This window comes from Gymnoscopelus braueri (assembly GCF_963280865.1).
Source record: "Gymnoscopelus braueri genome assembly, chromosome: 13".
Classification (NCBI taxonomy): Eukaryota; Metazoa; Chordata; class Actinopteri; order Myctophiformes; family Myctophidae; genus Gymnoscopelus; species Gymnoscopelus braueri.
This window is the reverse complement of record NC_137615.1, coordinates 43,109,058-43,130,767: the sequence shown is the minus strand read 5'-3', so window position 1 is coordinate 43,130,767 and position 21,710 is coordinate 43,109,058. Positions and strand designations below refer to the sequence as shown.

General features: G+C 40.4%; 1 protein-coding gene across 1 annotated transcript; it reads left to right on the top strand.

Annotated features, from left to right (window-relative positions):
• The first annotated feature begins 11,485 nt into the window (after positions 1-11,485).
• On the top strand, positions 11,486-18,740 carry LOC308099166 (transcription elongation factor 1 homolog). The gene is made up of 4 exons (XM_080447788.1): positions 11,486-11,623; positions 15,107-15,239; positions 15,829-15,899; positions 18,090-18,740. The coding sequence occupies exons 2-4, from the start codon at positions 15,124-15,126 to the stop codon at positions 18,152-18,154; spliced, it is 252 nt and encodes an 83-aa protein (XP_080303914.1). The 5' UTR covers positions 11,486-11,623; positions 15,107-15,123; the 3' UTR covers positions 18,155-18,740.
• Positions 18,741-21,710: the final 2,970 nt, after the last annotated feature.

The following is a 21,710-nucleotide window of genomic DNA, read 5'->3' as shown; positions in this document are numbered from 1 at the left end:
TTTGCTCCTCATTATAAACGCCCAGCCATAAACTTTGAGCGCCACATGTTCAGACGTAATTATTTTATTATCATATTGATAATATATACAACATACTAATTGTTCATGACAAAATGGAAACCCTGTACTGCAGGTGTGTATTGTGTGGGTTGGATATACATTCAATTGTTTTATTTTATTTTATTTTATTTTATTTTATTTTATTTTATTTTATTTTATTTTATTTTATTTTATTTTATTTTATTTTATTTTATTTTATTTTATTTTATTTTATTTTATTTTATTTTATTTTATTTTATTTTATTTTATTTTATTTTATTTTCCAATGGACACCTGTTAGTGTTTCACATGCTGATGGAAACCATGTGGGATTGTGTCATGTACACTGTCATAATTACTTTAACAAAAGGAGAATGAATGAATGAAAGTAGAACTCACCATCCAACTGTGCTCTGCCACCTGAGAAGTTGCAAGAATTACTGTTAGAGTGGTGACACAGAAACCTCTCCTGAACGTTGTTACCAACTAAAATACATCCATATAGGACATGACCTGTGCTGCATGCTCCTAATGATGACAGGCTTTGTTTTGTTATATCAACATCTGGCAAGTGACAGAATCCTCCGCCTCCACCTTTGTGTTGAACTTACACCCTCTGTCATCACTAATCACTATCAGGTATTGCTGGGATAAAGAAGTCCCAAATGATAATACCAATGTTACCTGATTAATACATTAAAACAGGGAAAGCATCCGTGTCATTTTAGCTTTTAGCTATAGGCCTATATATATAGCGACATACGTTTTTCAGAAATCTCTTAGGATTTGGAAGGCATTTCGTTGCTGTTGGGCAGAATCCTCTTATCTCCATAGTCTAACTTTCTGTGTTTTTTAGTAAATGAACACCCTACTTGATCATACTACAGCGTCACAAAAAAGCATCAAAAGTACAAGCTCAAAATTTTGCGGCTTTTGACCTGAAAGATCTTTTGCTCCCAAATTGTTTTGGGAATTTGAATCCTGAAAAGAAACAGTTTTGGACAGAGGTTTCCACCCGACAGAGACGATTTGTAGAATCGGCCTGAGGTCTTAATCGGTTAATGTAGTAGAATGTAATATTTGTCTCATTCCAGATAGACAGATTCACACATAACCTGTTCTGTACAAACCTAAGACTTCCAATCTGGTTGTTACATTAGTTACATTAGATACATCACTTTATATGCATTTTAAGTTACTTACAGTATATGCTTATAGATATATATATATATATTTTTTTAAATAACATTTGGAATATTGTGACACTTACCATTAACCACCAAAGCTAGAATCGCCACACAAATAGTCAGTCTTGACTCCATGATGTCCTCTGTCTGTGTCTCAACTACAGTGTGTGTGTAACCTGCACAGGAGCATTCATTTATAATAGCTACGGGAGTCGTCTCTGATAAGTGGAGGCGGGACATTGTCCTTGCAAAACCTCTCTTCCTCTGAACAGCACTAGGTTTCTGTTTCATCTCTGTCAAAAAAGAGACTTATAAAATCTAATTGTTGTCTTTACAACCCAATGCTGAACACTTGTCATCACAGTTACAGTATATCAGCAATAATCTCTCTAGTTAGAGAGATTATTGCTGATTATTGCTGTCAAAAGAGACAATCACCTCTTGACTTCACTTGTTCCTTTGATGTCAAGCAACTGTCTTTCCATAGTGTAATCCTGATTGCAAGTCCTGATGGCATCATGCTTTGCAAGACGATCATACAGGCATCTTTTAGTATGCCCCATGTAAAATATACCACCACAAATACAACTTCAATGATGAATGATAAATGACAGGTGGCCTAAGTCTACAATATGCTACTGTTGACATTGTTATCTGGCCCGCTGATAAAGTGGGTGCAATTGCTCAGTCTAATTCTAAAGACAAATATATTATGAGGACAGACGGCAATTAGAAACCAAACATTACAAGGCTCCACACAAATCTGTTGTCTGATATGTCAACAAAGGTAAATGGTGCATTTATATAGCGCTTTTATCCAAAGCGCTTTACATAGATTGTGCATTACATTCGCCCATTCACACACACATTCATACACCGATGGCAGAGGAAACCATGCAAGGCACCAACCTGCTCATTTGGGGTTCAGCGTCTTGCTCAAGGACACTTCGACACTAACTCTGGGGGAACCCGGGATCGAACTGGGAACCTCACGGTTAAAAATAACAAAACCCCCTCGTTTGACCCTGTCACAATTACATCTCAGAGGCAAACATTGTACTTTTTACTCCACAACAATGATTTGACATCTTTAGTTAGGCCTACTAGTTACTTTGTAGCTTTAGCTTATGAATGCAAAATGAACCACTTAAGCCCTACTTCGGCCATTCAAAAATAGCCTATCTACAAGCTCACAATGTGTTGTGATGCGGTAAATTACACACAAGGATCTTTAGAAATAAAGCATCACGTACACGTAGCATAACGTAGCATCACCCAAACATCTGATTAACCTCATCTACACTCATGAACTGCTTGTCCTGTCAGTGAAAGAGGAGGAGACACAAGGGTAATAGAGGGTCGTCTTCTTCATCATCATCATCATCATCAGTGTGTTGGAGAACTTAAGAAGGAAAGGTGAGAGAGGTCAGTGGTGGTTCCAGGTTGTTGTTGGATTTCTCCTCTTCCTCGGACAGACTGCAACTCAGGCCTCTCTCTCTCTCTCTTCTCTCTCTCTCTCTCTCTCTCTCGCTCGCTCGCACGCACGCACACGCACACACACACACACACACACACACACGCACACAAAATGCTAGACCCCCCCAACTAGGGACACCATGGTTGGCTATCCTAATACAATAGAGAGTCCCGCGCATGCCGGTGTGGGTACAAGATATGCTCGGCCTGCATCGGTCGGTCGTCTACCGTCTGCTCTCATACGGGTCCTTTTCAGCCGAGGGCAGCCGACTACAGTCGAGCGAAAACAAACGCCGGCCTTTGAAATGTCTCCATCTCCACCTCAACCGGACATCACTGTCCTTTCGCTCACGCACAAAAAGGTTATCATAGCTGCTTTTTCCTTCTTTCAACGTTGTGAGCGTGTGTGTAAGTCCTGTGTGTGTGTGTGTGTGTGTGTGTGTGTGTGTGTGTGTGTGTGTTTGTTACTGTGCCTTTGTACTTTCGCGGTTTGTCCGTGCGGTCTTCTACACCGACGTTCGGGATCAGTGTTGCCAGATTGTGCGCGAGAAACAAGCAACCAGGTTTATGAAAACAAAAGAAGCGAGCCCTTCAACCCGCGGTGTCGAACTCTAGATGATTGTTTAATTGTGATATTATCAGACATGAATATAAAACACATCAGACAGTCTGCATTTCCCAAAAGGAAATGCATAATCATTGATTGATTGATTGATTTAGAAGTTTGCAGAAAAAAAGCACATGAAAGTACAGTTCAAAAACAAGGTCAACTAAATAGGATTAAAAAGCCCAAGAAAGCACAATGGCTTGTTTCAATTGGGGTCCTTTTGTACAGTACTCAATGCATAGTGACATTAAATGACAGACAGATATACACTACTATGCAGAACATCATATAAACAGTTTAGAAATGAAAAATCAGTGAGCCAGATGCGGATCGTATCGAGTTCAGAGCTGAGAGCTTTTTCAACCTTCACCTCTTGTTTGATGTGGTCGTTCAAATAGAGAAGGCATGTGTCAGTGGAGTGGGATTGTCAGAAAGCCAGATTGGAATTTGTAAATTAGAGTTTTTTCTGCAAGATACTTTTCAACCAATTTTTTTCCATGACTTTCGAGATGGAACTAAGAAGAGAAATAGGGCGGTATAGTTGCCGGGGTCTAATTTGCTTCCTTTTTTGTACAGAGGGGTTACTCTCGCTATTTTGAAATCAAGGGGAACCCGTCCCTGTTTGATGGAGAGGTTTATTATGATTGGAGCAATGGAGGCGGCTCAGTCTTTGATAAATTTGGAGTGAAATTCAGTCTGACCGGAAGCATAAAACGCTAAACCCTGCCTTTACAATCCTATACAACTTGCTATCTGCTGTCTGTTGGAGATGGAAGATAAACATACTTTATATGAAAGAGAAAGATAGGGCTATTGGGGAGAAATGAAACTTACTCACAGGTGACACTCTTTCAACGAGCCTGATTCACATAGTTTAGTGTAAAGTCCAGCAAGAGGCAATATCTCACAATGCATCAAAGGAAATATGAGCAACCCTCTCTGTTATCAGGATAAGTTGTTGGATTGGATTCTTTCCATCCATCACATCTAGTAAGATCTATAAGATCCCTTTAGTCAATTCCAGCGGTTATAGATAGATAGATACCATATGGATGGATGGATGGATGGATGGATGGATGGACAAAACAAAACAAAACAAAAGTGTTGGTGTCAAACTGTGCAACCAGTACAATCATGGTGGCCTATAACAAATACAGAAGTTGACTTAAATTTGTTCAACAGGCAGATGCTATTGTATGTCCAAATGTGTTGTTTGTTAACAGAGCCTATACAAACTTGTTGCAGGGGCACATAAGGTGCTTATCATATCAACTCCATTAATAATGTACAAAGCACACAACAAATTACTTCCAAACTGCATGCAGGAGCTGTTCAAGCCAAGAGAATGCAATATGAACTCAGGGGAACCGCTACATTCAAGAAAACCAAAGCAAGGACCAACTTCAAAGGGAGATGCATATCAGTCTGAACTCAATGGATAACAAACTTAAAATGTCCAACTATAAAAAACATACAAGAAATTATATAAAGCAAAGGTAATTGATAGATATATAGCATCAATGCAATGAATAAGTAAAAAGATTAAAGTGTGTATCCATATTATGTGTGTGTGTATACCATACATATGCGCATATACATAATGTGGAGAAATATGTTTATGGATGTGTATTTGAATGCATATATTATATGTATGAAACAATCACTTCATATCTGCAGAAAGTGTGTTATTGAGATTTTTACAAATAATAAATGCAAATGTAACCTAACAATTGGAAGATACAAATAAATAAATTGAAAATAAGAATAGTTATGATAATTTATAATATAATTATAATTATGACGGTATAAAGGCTACTAGTGATATTGACTAGGAGATATTGTTATAATATAATTAGTAAAAGTCTGAAAAACTAATGTAAACCAAAATGTTGTTTCTTTTTGTTTTGTCTGTTCTGAAATGTAATATTTGAAGCTTTGTGATAGTTCATTTTCTTTTGTTTGCTCTTACGTTTTCTCTATGCTACTGTGATAATGTATTTTAAATGGTAATAAGGTGGGCAAAATATGCTTCGGCTTCAGCCCATGCCTTCTATTGAGACATTAAGATCAAGTGTCTAGGTTGGTCATGACCTTTGACCTGAGGGTCATGACCTTTGACCTGAGGGTCAACATTCTATTTCTCCCCCGAGCAAGCAGGCAGGTACTATTAGCTCAGTGGTAAACATTTCAGCAGTTGCGCTGGAGGCCCATGTTCAATTCCGGGGTAGAACAGGAAAGTTACATAGTGCAGCTTTAACTTCATTCAGACCTGTTCCCACCCAAGATATCAAAGATAAATGTACCCAGTTCTGTTCCTCCTGACAATAAGGAGACGCAGCTTAAAAGTCCTTCAGACCTTTAGTTCCACTCCATGATAATGATTGGCTGAGCTGTATTCAAAGCCGTTGCAAACATGCTCTATAAACACCTGGGACTGGATGGCATTGTGCCAAACAAATGGTCAGAAATGTCTGATTTTGTTTGATTTACAAAACGCTTCTTTCTATTGATCTCTCTCTCTCTCTCTCTCTCTCTCTCTCTCTCTCTCTCTCAGTCTCTCTCTCTCTCTCTCTCTCTCCCTCTCTCAGTCTCTCTCTCTCTCTCTCTCTCTCTCTCTCTCTCTCTCTCTCTCTCTCTCTCTCTCTCTCTCTCTCTCTCTCTCTCTCTCTCTCTCTCTCTGTGTGCGTGTGCGTGTGCGTGTGCGTGTGTGTGTGCCACAAACAGTCCCGGGGCTCTCTTTCATGTCACCCACCCACCCACTACAACTTGTCTGTTAATCATCTTGTTTCCCGCTCACAGACAGAATATAGAACAGCTATCTGGTACAGTAAAACGTGTGCAACAGACAGCGCACTGATAAGACCCAACGTCCCACGATGAAAGGAAAATGTCCTTGACAGTATAATAGACACAGTTAAAGGGAATATGCCAGGAATACTGTACATTATATGGTATATATACGGTATGCAGGTATATATATTATAATTGTTTAGGCTACATATATATATATATATATACATATTTATTTATTTATTTTATTACCATCAATATTTCTCATCAGAAATCAGTTTGCTGTGGTGGAATCTATATCAGAGTTAGAGCTACTAGACCATACCCGGTGAAGTGCGCAGGCAAAAGTAGTTGCAAACGTGGGGTTATTGCACGTCCTACTGTGCATACATACATATATACATATACATATATGCATATACACACACACACACACACACACACACACACACACACACACACACACATACATATATATTCTGTCATGCATTGTACTTATATTAGAATGAATTGATTACTACAGCAAAAATAATTATACAACACTGTTATTACAACTTGTACAACTATTATTTCAACTTAACAACAACAATATAATTATGTGCATGCAGATATGCACGTAAAGGGTGCACATTCAACAGTGGAGAATGTATGGGCGTCCTTAACAAAGAAACGCTCTCCACCATTCGTTGCGATACGGGGCGACCGTGTTTAGGGGCGAGACAATTAGGCGCAGATTGCTCACCCCAGACCGTTCGGTGCGAGCCTGGGCGACCGTGTTTAGGGGCGAGATTGTGGAACGGTCGTATCGTTAGCTTGTACAGATTTTCGGAGAGTCGACATGGTGTAATGGCTAGATGAGATTAACTTTTGTGTCTCTGGTGGAGAGATTTACGTAAACGCGACGTGCTACCACCTTTGCACGAAAAGATTGCATTGCATTGCATTTCATGCACACACTCTCTCTCTCACTCTCTCACTCTCACACACAGCTCTCTCCCCCCTCTCTCTCTCTCCGGCCATCATAAGCATGGCGAGATTGTCTGATTGAGACTGTGTTTGACATAAAAATGCGAATAAACAGCTGAGATTGTAAATTGGGCGAAGCACGTTCAACACACACACACACGCGCGCGACCCGTTGCGAGCGCTCACACACACACACACACACACACACACACACACACACACACACACACACACACACACACACACACACACACACACACACACACACACACACACACACACACAGTACTGCGGCCCGTGGCCCGTCGCTAACACACACACGGGCGTCGCACAAACACAAATAATGTACATTGTGACATGTCACACGTGCCTCCCCAACGTGCATGCGCACGTGCGTGTCCACGCATACACGGGCGCGGACCCAAGTTGTGGTGCGATCATCTCACACACACCACCACGGAGCCACGATGTAGAATGAAATGTGACTCCCTGGCGTAGGCATGTTAGTCGCCCGCCCCCTCCCGCCTCCCGCCCCGGCCCAGAGTGGGCGGAGTCTATGGTGTGACAGACTTTGGTGTTGCCATGTTCGCCTATTGTAAGCGGTTTAGGGGCAATATTGGTGGAAGTGTGTTTTTGGCGTTGGTTGTGAAAGTGCAGGTGGGTGTGGGGACGCGTTGTGAGCTTGTAGAGCGGCTGTTTTCCAAGAGGCAATGTATATGTGTGACGGTGCTTCGTTTGGCCTTCTTTTCATAGACCTTGTTGCTTGTAGGGCTCGCTTCGTTTGGCCTTGTTTTCATAGACCTTGCTGCTTGTTTGTCTCGCGAAACCTGGCAACCTTGCGCAGCGTGATCTGCCATTGTTTGACACATAAACGGTAATAATAAGCTGAGATTTGATGTAATGGAAAAACGGGCTTCACAGTTCCATGCACATGGTAATGGTCAATGGCTGTGCGCAATTTGAGATCAATAGCTCCAGGCACTGAGGAGAACCGGGCAGAAACATTTTGGGCTCAGGGCTCAGAGGTTTGGGCTCAGAGGTTGGGCTCACAGGGTTGGTCTCAGAGCTTACTGGACATAAACGGTAATAATAAGCTGAGATTTGATGTAATGGAAAAACGGGCTTCACAGTTCCATGCACATGGTAATGGTCAATGGCTGTGCGCAATTTGAGATCAATAGCTCCAGGCACTGAGGAGAACCGGGCAGAAACATTTTGGGCTCAGGGCTCAGAGGTTTGGGCTCAGAGGTTGGGCTCACAGGGTTGGTCTCAGAGCTTACTGGAATTATAGTTAGATATCATGGTAATATATTTAATAAACTTTATATTTAAAGGTTGCTAGCGGGCAGAAATTCCTTCCTATCTCCATATTTAAATTGATGCTTTATCGTAAATGAATGCCCTACTTCATCATACAAGAGTGTCGCATAAAAGTAGTGAAAATAGCAGATCTACAAGCTCACAACATGTTGTGTACACATACATTGCCTATTTTCACATTTTTTTTTAAAATAATCATAAAAAAGTAACGGTCCTGGACATAAAAGGTTTCCACCCGACAGCAACAACTTTATCCTGATACCAGAGAGGGTTGCTCGTAAATCCTTTGATGCAATGTGAGATATCTATATTATCGCCTCTTGCTGGACTTTACACTAAACTACGTGAATCAGGCTTGTTGAAAGAGTGTAACCTGTGAGTAAGTTTCATTTCTCCCCAAAAGCCCTATCTTTCTCTTTCCTATAAAGTATGTTTATCTTCCATCTCCAACAGACAGCCGATAACAGGTTGTATAGACAGGTTGTCTCATAAAGGCAGGGTTTAGTGTTGTATGCTTCCGGTCAGACTGAATGATTATATCTTTATTATATAGTTAGGAGGTTTTGTTCATCATTGATAAGAACAGCTGAATGAACCTCCAAGCTCACAATGAGGTTGGAGGTCAAAAGGAGGTGGAGCCCGGAGTCAGCAAAACCAGGTAACTCCACCCCCCTTTGCTGGTGGTTTAGCAGAAAGTTTGAGGATCCAATGGAGTTAGCTGGTTTTGTCAGAAGCGCTTTTTTATGCTTTTCATTGGTTCAATATTTTTTTTTACCAACACACAGACATAAAGGGTGTTCAATGGCCCTGAATTATGGAAAAAAATGCAAAAGCATCAAAGTGGAGTTAGCTGGTTTCTGCCGGACAGCAACGATGCATTTCCTTTTGGGAAATGTAGACTATCTGATATGTTTTATATTCATGTCTGATAATATCACAATTAAATAATCACATTAAAAATGTATGTTATAGCCAACCATGGTGTCCCTAGTTGGGGACGGGGGCTTACGTGCGTGCGTGCGTGCGAGAGAGAGAGAGAGAGAGAGAGAGAGAGAGAGAGAGACCTGAGTTGCAGTCTGTTGAAGGAAGAGGAGAAGTCCAACAACAACCTGGAACCACCACTGACCTCTCTCACCTTTCCTTCTCCAACACACTGACGATGATGATGATGATGACGATGATGATGATGAAGACCCTCTATGTGTCGCCTCCTCTTTCACTGACAGGACAAGCAGTTCATGAGTGTAGATGAGGTTATTTAGATGTTTGGGTGATCATGAATGATTAGGTGATGATGTCAGTCTCTGTATGAGTTTTGTACCAAACAATAATATGACATGGACTCATAAATATTGGTTCTGCATAAATGTAATCAATCATGTTATACCTTGTTATTATTGTTTAGGCTACATATAAGGCACTGCATTTCTTGGTTGACAAACTTCCTGCATTTTGCAGGTCATTAATTTTTTCTCCCAAACTGGTGGGGAAAAGGTGTTATGGAACAGCAGCAGGACCCATGCACTGAACGACGAGGACATCTAGTGGACAGACAGGGAACCCGTGACAGAAACTCCCCTGTATGAGGAATGATTGAGATGGGAGTCATCATGGCTGATGGTCTTTTGCTCAGGCAGGGCAGGCACCTTTATTCAATGTTGGAAAAAGTTATCAAATGTTTCACTTTAAAGCAAAAGTATCAATACTGCATTGTACAAGTAAATTCAAAATTTACTTAAGTAAAAGTACAAAAGTATCGGTATCAGAACATCCTTACCAAACGTATAAAGTACTCATTATGCAGAAAGTCCATTTTCAAGTTTTCAAATGTATAACATTTATAAAAATCTTGACAAGCAGCCCTGCCTGAGGGACCTACCTTGAGTGAGTGATAGATGCAGTGGTGGAAAAAGTACTCAATTTGTTTTACTTATAAGTAAAAGAGTCAATACTGCAATGTTTACAAGTAAAGGCCCGGAATTCAAAATGTACTTGAGTAAAAGTACAAAAGTATTGGCATAAAAAATTACATGTACTTAAAGTGCCAAAATAGAAGTTTTCAAATGCATAACAATCTTTTGAAAATAGCAGATCTACAAGCTCACAATGTCGCATCACAACGCATTGTGAGCTTGTAGATCTGCTATTTCCAAATGGCCGAAATGTATAATGTATGTTTTGTAATCATAATCAAAATAGCTAACTAAAGTTTTAAAATAATTGTAGTGGAGTAAAAGTATATTTGTCTCTGAGATGTATAGTAGAAGTACTGAAAATTGGAAATACTCCAGTAAAGTAAAAAATACCTCACAATTGTACTTAAGTACCGTACTTTGTTTATATAATGTTCTGCATAGTAGTGTATATCTGTATCTGACTGTCATTTAATGTCACTATGAATTGAGTACAAAGGACCCCAATGGAAACAAGCTGGCTTTCTTGGGTTTTTTAATTCCTATTAGCTGACCTTGTATTGAACTGTACTGTCATGTGCTTTTTTCTGCAAACTTCTAATAAAGTATTCAATCAATCAATCAATCAAAACTTGAGTAAATGTACTTAGTTACTTTACACCACTAGTGGATCCCAGCCTTTATGCTGACTGAGCGACGTAGAGTCAAGCCCCCGGAGCCGCGGAGAATTGTTGAAGCCTCAGAAACCTGGTGGCTAACTCTGGTATTGCAGGACTTCCGTATTTGGGACGCTACTGCGCATGCTTCTATCGTCTGAAACGCTAGTGCGCCTGCTCTGTTGGCTCCAAAATTGGAGCCCGTCCAGGAAGTAGAGGTACTTTTGGGTGCCTCGTGCGCTTGTGAGCATCTTTCATTGAAATTAATAGGTGGGGGCGGGGCAAACTGCTCTCTAGATATATTATAACCAGCGTGACCTAATATGATAGTGACGACACCAGCTTTGACTGAATGGAATGCGGAAATGCTCATTCTATATCAACGAGATAGTTCCAATGTTTGAAACTATAGCCCATAGCGGCTCGCTTTGAGGCGAGATCAAAGCGTGTTATAACTCTCTCTCTCTCTCTCTCTCTATGGGTCTGACGTAGAGTATACGCGATCTCAACGTCATCTCCGGATCCCTCCCACTTCCTGTCTGTGTCTAGACAGCGCGCGCTACCCGACCGGGATGATGATGATGGCTGCATCATCCGGATCAACTTGAATCTCCACAGCATCATCATCGTCAGCAGCAGCAGCAGCAGCAGCCAGAAGCCATCCGTTTGGTAAGAACAGCAGATGATCTAAAATGCTACTAACTAAGCTTTAGACACGTGCACGATTAGTTGTTTTGTCCCCCCCCCAAAAAAAACAATAACAACTCCAAATGCATCACACACACAGCCACAGGCCATGGTTATGTATGATCCTATAGCTGTTGTTAGCCTGCTAGCCCAGCAGTGGCTGCCTGCAGCTTTGTGTAGTGCAGGCAGGGGTCTTCAACGATTTTCAACCCAAGGACGGGGACCCCCTATTATAGCTGAGAGAGAGAGAGAGAGAGAGAGAGACGAAGCAGGGACGGGACCCCCCCCCCACTAGATGTTGTATAACGTTGTGTTTTTGCAACTTTTTCATAGATTTCATCATATACTAGTTTCGTATAGACTTGTTTGACAGCACTGTCATTGTGTAGCGTTGTGTTGGGATTCATGTCATGTGTTTTCAGACAGTTAGCCACTGAAACCCCCCCCCCCCCCCAATGCTTAGAACACTTGTACTTGATCTGCTCTTTTCCCCCCTCTTTGCCCCAAAAAATAGCAGATCTACAATGTGGGCTTGTAGATCTGCTATTTTTGTTTGGCTAATGTTCCCCTCAGGATGGGAATGCTTAGGGTTCAAGTTGTTAATGTAAGAAAATAAAGGGGAAAAAGTTCCTATAACTCAAAGATTTGGCGGCCCCCCCTGTAGTAACTCTTGAGGACCCCCTCGGGGTCCCGGACCCCCTGTTAAGTGTTTATTCTGCAGTCAGTGTGCACTGTTTGCTGGACGTGCTGGTTATTGTGACAAGTGACTAAAGAGGTGACAAGAAAACGAGCCCTTGTTCTAACCTGTCACATGTGGCATGTGTGACACTGTAAATAACAGACACAACAATGTCACTGTTTAATTACGTGACGTCCACACACGGATAGGATAGGCGGGCACTATGAATATCTGGGCACCTTGGAAAATTTACTATTTTGTCCAAAATAAATATCAATAAAATATTAGAAAAATGGTCTACAAGTATAAATGATGTGAACATGCATGGTACATCATTATCAGACTTAATTTTATCCTTCAAGTTCTTGTTTATGCCCCAACATTACTGGATAGCAATTGTAAAAAGATTAGACCTTAGTTGTTGAATGTATAAGTATGTTCTAATCATAAATACTTTACTTTACTTAGGACCATTTTTCAAATATTTGATTTCTTAACATTTTGTACAAAATAGCCAATTTTACATCGAGGTGCCCAGATCTCCTTAGTGCCCACCTATCCTGTTACTCCCCACACACACACACATTATCTAATCGGCCCTTGAACGTTAGTTCAGCATCTTTCATTTCTTTTTTGCCTCCTGCAGGAGGACCCTTTTTTTTATTATTATTATTATAGATGGCATCATGAATTACTCTACATAAATATCATTCTCCACCCCCATAGCCGCAAGCAACTCAGATGCTATAATAATGCTATCTGCATCTAGAGTTGCAATACAAACCCTTGACAGCCCATACATCCAAACAGAAAAGTCCTATCTCATTGTATTAAACAACGTTAATCTCACCAACATTGCAGCTGTACGGAAAGCTTGAATTATCCTCTTTGTATCTGTGAAGTCTTTGTTTCATAAAAATACACTGTAGACATTTTATGAGCTTTCTGTCAATACATTTTGTTAAGTTTAATAATAACTTGGAAGCGCTCGTTTTGATAACTCAACGTCCTGCTGCCTCCTGCATTATGTGCTATTCATATAGAAGCAGGTGGTACGCAAGACCGTTGAGTGAGGATTTCGCTTCCAAACTCCAACACATAGAAAAATGATCACCTGCACGGCTCAATGTATTGACAGAAAGTAGCTCATAACATGTCTATGGTGGATTTTTACGAAACAAAAACTTTGCAGATACAATGAGGATAATCCAAGCTTTCCGTAGAGTTGCAATCTGGGTGAGTATAATGTCGTTTGATACAATCAGATAGGACTCTTCTGTTTGGATGTATGGGCTGTCAAGGGTTGGTATTGCAACTCTAGATGCCAGATATAGCATTATAGCATCTGAGTAAGAGTTGCTTACGGCTACTCCACCCCATCCCAAGCATGTCATGCTGACATGACAATGGCAATGAGCCACAAAATAGCCTACAAACAAATCAACAAAGAAGTGATTACTGACAACAAAATCGATGTTCTAAACGGGTCATTTCAGTCTCCAGAACCATTTCCAATTTGTTTTATGATGATGATGACTTGACTATTTATATGTATTTATTTAAATGACGACTGACTTTTTATGTGTGGTGCCTCCTTTTAGATGTAATTCAGTAACAATCAGAATCACAGTTTAACACAGCTGGACTGTTTAAGCTTTAGTGAAAACGAACATATCTTGAATGAACTCACCATAATCAAAACAAAGACATGAAAACATAAGGGCCAAATCTTCATCCAGCACCCCCAGCAATGCACTCAGCTGCAGTTCATCCACATAGGCGCATTATGAAAGAGACAAACATGCAAAGACATGATAAAAACAAAGAAATGACTCTATGATTGAACATTTCACACAAATTCCATGTAGGAGTAAAGTTGGTAATTAAAAGTTCAAGGTCTTTGTATACAAATCCAGACACAGGCAGTGTCTTGATTTGATTTTCACATCGATATGAGTTGATATTGCCCAGCTCGGAGGCAGTCTGACATTTGAGCTCAGATGTTAAAATATAACTGCAACGAAGCCTTTCACTCACCTTCACCGTCATATGGGTCGCCATAGTTACCTACTGAATATTGGTACTCCATATATGGAGCTTTCTGACATACCGAACTAACCTCTCTAAGTCTGACATCACAAACTCCATATTTGGGCGTGGTTGATCTAGAGCTCCATAATATGGAGCCGGCAGAATCATCTAGTTCTGTCATCATGCTAATATAAAACTCCATGTACGCCGACTCATCGTGACATCAGTGAGACATCATCTCGGTTAAGTTCTTACCCCTGCGGCGGGTCCTAGACTCGGACAACCAGTCCCTTTTGAGCAGTGGTTCTCAACCACGTGATTTTGGGGGGGTCCCCAGATGACAACGAAGTGACAATTTAATGAATTTTAAGACCTTTTTTATATCTAAAAAACTTACAAACTAGTTCAAACTGTACTATGAAAAGTGGTCAAACATTGGCCAAATTGTCAAATAAAATAAGAAAGAGGCAGAAATTGTGAAAATAGCCGATCTACAAGCTCACAACGTTGCGAGGCGTTGTGAGCTTGTAGATAGGCTATTTTCACAATATTTATCTGTCAAACAAAATGTAATGCCTCAACTCCTACATTTCCAAGTGCTTGTCAGGGGGGGCTGCTCCCCAGTTCAAATATGATTATTTTGGGGGGTCCCCAGTTAAAATATGATTATTTTGGGGGATCGCGACTGAAAAGGTTGAGAACCACTGCCTTTGAGGAGTATTTTATAATAACTTTATCTATTTACCTTCTGTTAGAGCCACAACCCTCAACAATGGGACGCAGGAAGTCCAAGAGAAAACCACCACCCAAGAAAAAACTGACGGGCAACCTGGACACCCAGTTCACCTGTCCATTCTGCAACCACGAGAAGTCCTGTGACGTCAAAATGTAAGTTAATCAATGATGATGCAACATCAAAATGCATCACCAATAGAGAGCCCCAACTGTTTGGCCGTTATGTTGGTTATTATTTGACTTTATGTGTCGTCAATTATGTAGCCGATGAGTCTCGATTTTTAACCACTTGCAATACTATGTTGTGTATGTCACTGTAGGTGAACGTTTTCAAAACATTTCAAAGACGGCTGATCTATGCTGTGAGCTTGTAGAGCGGCTATTTAGTTTTTAGATGTTTGAAGAGGGCTTAAATGGTTAAATAAAATAAGCCTCTGTTTGTGTTTATATTTTATCCATCCATTTGTTTGCTTATATAAGTTATATGTTCTCAAATAGAAGCGTTAATCAAAAACGTATTTTTTTATTGATTATAAAAAAAGAACTGATGTCTTTACAAAACATCAGTAATTGTGGTGGTCTAGGGCTTTCAAAAATAGGGGTCTTCATCGAACCCAAAGGCATCGGTCGGTCTCTAATTATCAGTAGAATTACATTATATTCACCAGCGTGGAAAATAGGCCTACATTATGTATACAACCATTTGCCCTTGTGATTTCTTTTTTCTTTTTCTTTATTTCAGGGAAAGGACTCGGAACACAGGAATTATATCATGCGCTGTTTGCTTGGAGGAGTTCCAAACTCCTATAACATGTATCCTTTTAAAACTACAACTTCCGTAAGTTTCATGTCCTCTCCGACAGAGTAATTATTGCAACTGTAACACTCAGGATTCAAACCCGGATTTCCCGTGTGGGAATTGGGGAAACCAAAGATCTACCGCTTGACAAGAGGGAATCCCCCACTGGCTGGCCAGGGGAGATATTGGGCTCATGAGCATCAGGCAGTACTAGTTGTCAACCAGTAGTGTCCTACCTGACACCAGGGTCTAAAGTTCTCAATGGAAGTGTAGGGAGACGCCTGTGCTAGTTATATTGTATGAACATACTCTACCATACGGATTGGTTAAAATGTCATTTTGTCCCAGCTTGTATAGCTTTAAAGAAATCGCTGTAGTTAGCAATAACATTTATTAGCAAATCTACATGACACTGGCTAGATGCTTGGGGCTTTGTCATCCTCCTAGAATTTGACAAAGCTCTGTGAGGTAGGTAGAGTGGTGGTGAGACCAACATTGTTCTGCCCGGTTCTCCTCAGTGGCTGGAGCTATTGATCTGAAATTGCTCACAGCCTATTACCATGTGCACTGAACTGCGAAGCCCGTTTTTCGATTTCCCCTGTCAGCTGTTTATTCACGTTTTTATGGCAAAAGAATGTCGCCATGGTTACGGCTGCCCAGCTGTGGGATGGCCCCACGAGCTATGGGATGAATGGCTCCCGGGTTGCCAGCTCATGTGCGCATATCCCCCCACGGATGCGTCGACCTGGCATGGACAAATGTGTTTAACCGCTGAAATATGGTCTAATTGGGCCTAATACTATATACCAATTATTTGTATACAAACATTGCGTGCGCATACACGTTGCTTCCCAACCCAGTTACTTTGAGCAGTGGTTCTCAACCTGTGAGTCGTGACCACCAGGGGGATTCCCACATGATTTTTGGGGGGTCCCCAGATGACAGTGAAGTGACAATTTAAAGACCTTTTTAAAACGTAAAAACATTTAATGAATTGAAAAAAGACCATTACAGCATCAAAACTAATCAACAAACTACACTATAAAAACTGGTCAAACATTGGCCAAATTCTCAAATAATATAAGAAAGACACAACAATTGTGGAAATAGACGATCTACAAGCTCACAACGCCTCGCTTTGTGAGCATTATGATTTTATTTTTTAGATCCGCTATTTTCACAATATTTATCTGTGGAACCAAGTCAAAATGCCTCAACTCCTACATTCCAAGTGCTTATCAGGGTGGGGGGTCCCCAATTCAAATATGATTATTTAGGGGGGTCCCCAGTTCAAATATGATTATTTAGGGGGGTCCCCAGTTCAAATATGATTTATTTTTTGGGGTTGCGGCCCTGAAAAGGTTGAGAACCACTGACTTTGAGGAGTGCTTGCTTAGGTTCACTCAAAGTCCTGTGTATGAGGGTCATGCGGCGCGCCCAAGCAAGCCATCAGGTGAGCGAGTGCCTGCGCCGAACAGCCGACAGCCTCGCGCATCGACGAGCGATCACTCCGCATTCGATATCTCAGGCAATCACAGGGATTTAGGGCTGCGTTTTGAGGACAACCGGTCTGGGAATTACTTGAGCACAAAAGAAAGTATAAAGAAGGAACATTTAACAACCTCAATCTTGTGTGGGGGGTCCCTGGCACAAAACATGTTCTTGTGGGGGTCTGGTCCGGGGCCAAATCCATTAATAGGCTCTATGCACAGCAGACATATTGTGAAGAAATTCACAGGTGTTGCCAATGATACTAATGAAGGCTCTATTCCATTCTGGTCAAACAGAGTCAGGGTGCTGATGTTGTGCATGTTGGCTCACTGGAAACACTCTGCTACACCAGTGGGTCTAAAATTGGGGTTCAGGGACCCTCATGGTTCCTTGAGGGGGTTCCAAATGGCCTCTTACGGGTGTGTAACTCTGAGAGTGTACAAATGGACCCTTACGGGTCCATTTGGTTCCATTTGTACACTCTCATAGTTATGGTGGTTGTGGAAATTAAAAAGTCTGAGAACCACTGCGCTACACTAAATGGAACAGAGCCTTCATTAGTATCATTGGTAACACCTGTGAAGGAAGTGATACTATGGCTGCTGTGCATAGAGCCTATTGGGGGTCCTTGACATGAAACGTCTCGAGAGCCACTGTGATAAGGACTCTTATTATATTGAGCGTCTGGTTGTCCTTAACCATTCGTTTTCCAGATCTGTCGGAGCCAGTGGACGTTTACAGTGATTGGATCGATGCCTGTGAAGCAGCCAATCAGTAGCTGTATGTTCTTGTGTTTATATGAATTCACCTACATTCCATCTCTCTGAATGCTCACCTGACCTAGTTTTTTTTTTTTTTTTTATAGTTGGCTCTATGTAGCAACACCAGTGTTGACTTGACTGAGAAGTTTTATTTTCTTTCTTTCTTTCTTTTTCACTTGGTCGTTGTTGTTTTCTGTGTGGCACACTTGTGGTGTGCTGATCACAGCCCATACGTCTGGCTGAGCCAGGGCTTTATCATGTATTGGAGAAGGACCAAAAACCTGTCGATACACATTCAAATCCTCAGTGTTTACTTAACTCTGAGATTGTGTGAATTTGGCTTGCTCCGATTGGCGATTGCATGATAATATTTTTTTCTCCCCTCATGCTGAAATTAAGACATTTTGTTATTAATTTCCTACGTTATAAAAGAATCTCTAGGATATGCACCCTGCTGTGCATTTAGATTGGTTCCTGGTGGAGCTCCGTGTCCGCCCAATAAGCAGACGAGTAGCGAGTGTTAACCCTTAAAGACCGGGAAAGCGTCTCATTCAAAAATAGCAGATCTAGCACTCGGTGCCGAGCTATGAGCTTGTAGATCTGCTCTTTGATTATATATATATATATATATATATATATATATATATATATATATATATATATATATATATATTGTTTAAAGCAAACATTTTGAACTCAAATCTTTGCTTCTGGGGGTCCTTGGAACAAAATATTTTGAGATGGGGGTCCGCGGCCAAATGCATATCATTTTTGGGGGCCCTTGACACGAAAAACGCAACATAAGCAACTTAGGTTTTTTTTCTTCTAAACTGTTAGGATTTAGAAGACATTTGTAGAATCCCCAGAAGCAATACCATTTGAGTTACAAATGTTGGTTTAAAAATATATATATATTCAAAGATTTGCACAAATTTCCACGATTTTTCAAAAATGGCAAGCTCTACTCCTCCAAACAGATTCTCAAACAGAAACTCTTGCTAGCCATTAAGACCAAGAATTTAGGTTTTGTGTAGAGGTTAACAAAAGACTAAAAGAAGAAAGAAACAGAGACGCATCATGTTTACCGTTGTGTAATATTTGCCTGGTTCCATTTTTGTAGATTTATTTATGCTATGAGCTTGTAGATCTGCTATTTTTGAATAGCCAAAGAAATCTAAAAAATGACACACGGATGCGTTCCCGGTCTTAAAGGGTTAATAAGCAAGTGACAATTCACCGCATGCCTCGCCGAGATGAATTACAAACCTTGCCCCTCTCCTCTCCTTTCCATGGTTCGGACATCCTCATCACCAGTTCTCCATATACCTTCACAAAACGTTGCTCTGTTTGCTCTCCATAGGTTACGGGTAGTTAATGTTATGCTTATGATTTGGATTGTGATATTAAAGATAAGATGATAATGTTAAACGATGGAACATGAGGCTGTGATACCTATTGTTCCACCATGCACAGATATTTAAGGTCATAGTTTTTCTTTGGCACTAACCCCAACATTTCCATGTCGGTCATTGTTTTCACTGTGCTTGTGATGTCATTCCTGCTCCACACCGCCCCCTGGTGATTGTATCATGTATCGCCAATTTTTAGTGGCCAAAATCATGATATGAAAAATAGAAAGTATCGCCCAAGTCTAGTGCAAATGGAACCAAATGAACCAGTTAAGGGTCCATTTTGGTTCCATTTTCACACTCTGAGTTAAATGAACACTCAGGGATTTACAGTGTTTTCATAGTTCTTGAAGGCAAGATTTCCATTTTCAGTATCTCTGCCCGTAGCGATTTGTGACTGGATGCACAGTATTCATGGAGAAAGTTACATTTGTGTCGTTCCCCTACTGTTGCAGCGTTGTGTGGAGTCGGCGTTCTATGACAGTGGTTTTCAACCTTTTTCATATCGAGGTCTATTATTTCTTCGTTTGATGATTTTGTCAAAATAACAATTCTTTATTTCTTCTACATTCTCTAATTGTGTAAGACTTCTTGTAAATTAAGTAAGGCAGATGTTTAACAATAATTGAACTCTCGAGAGCGTAAAATGAAACCAAATGGACCCGTAAGGTCCTCAAGAGTTAAAGATCTATAAGGGTCCATTTGGTTACCAACTCTCCATCATTTATCTGGGGACCACTTGGAAACTCCTCAAGGACCACCGGTGGTCCCCGGACCACTGGTTGGGAACCACTGTTCTATAAGACACTCCAGTTGTCCCTTTTATGGGAATATTGTGTTCGTTACTTAACTCTCCATTCCAGGTTGTAATGGCCTTTTTTTTCCTCTTTTGGCAATTGACATTCCCTGAGTTTCTTAAAGCGCCAGTCCGAGATTTCCGCATGCATGTTTTAACTACAACAAAGATGGCGTCTTGTCTTGTGTTCTGAACTTGACTATATTACCATCAAAGTGATGAAATTAGACACTAAAATAGCATACAATGTAAATATTGTGATATGACATTAGGTGCAGTAACTGTTGAGTTTGCTTTACTGCAGTTAAGGTACACACAGAGTACAGAGTGTGTATCCAACCACCACAGTTGTGCCAGTTTTACCGTTACCATAATCCACCATACAATAATCACTTATAAAATAACATTATTAAATCCCGGATTGGAGCTTTAAAGTGCTATGTCTCCTTTTCTTTGTTCCAGTAAGCTATTTCTTTCAGTTTCCTTTTTTTTTTATACCACTAGATGATTGTCGTTATTTTTATTTTGGATTTTTTTGTACAATAAACTACTTTTGAACAATTAAAATCTGTGTATTTGACATCTCAATTTTATTCTTAAAGTGTTTAGCGGTGACAAAAGTTGAACCATGTTTGTATGGTTTCATTGTATTGGGCTAATGTCACATTTGTACATTGTGCAAATATTGTACTTTTACTCCTCTACAATTATTTAAAAACTTTAGTTGTTGTTGTAGTTACTTTGTACATTTTGATTATTACAAAATATACATGCACCACTCCAGCCCTATTTAAATTTGGCTATTTGAAAATAGTCGATCTAAAAGCTCACCGTTTCATCACTTGTGCTTTTAGATCTGCTATTTTCGAAAACGTGTGAAGTGGGACATTCTGCATGGGTTATTTAACTTTTCGCACTTCAAGTATAGTGTGATGTCATTACTTTTACTTTACTAACCCTAAGTAAGTTTTGAATGCCAAACTTAAACTTTTGTACTTTACACAAGTACATTTAGCAGAGTATTGTGGTACTGCTACTTTTTCTGTAGTTCTTCCATTACTGTCTACAAGCACACAAGCTTGTAGCTTGCTTGTAAGAACTGCTATATCCGGCAAAAAAAATAATTAGTGTTTATGGACTAAAGGAGGGGGCTTAGTATTGAGCCCTGGGGGAATCTGGTTAACTAAGTATAAGGGCTTTAAGTGGATAAGTGTTTACAATGGGTTGAAAATGTAGATGTGCAATGTTAACTTCAGACACTAGATGGCAGAACAGTTCCAAGTCAACTGGTGAATGGTGGTGACCCCCTTGTTTGTCAATACCAGTAGTTGTAAATGGAGGCTCATATTTTGGCAAACAATACACTGG

Excerpts from the sequence above, each read along its gene's own strand:
- LOC308099166 (XM_080447788.1), top strand. The coding sequence starts at position 15,124 with ATGGGACGCAGGAAGTCCAAGAGAAAACCACCACCCAAGAAAAAACTG. Across the intron at positions 15,240-15,828 it reads AAGTCCTGTGACGTCAAAAT|GGAAAGGACTCGGAACACAG; the intron begins GTAAGTTAATCA and ends TCTTTATTTCAG. Across the intron at positions 15,900-18,089 it reads GTTCCAAACTCCTATAACAT|ATCTGTCGGAGCCAGTGGAC; the intron begins GTATCCTTTTAA and ends TTCGTTTTCCAG.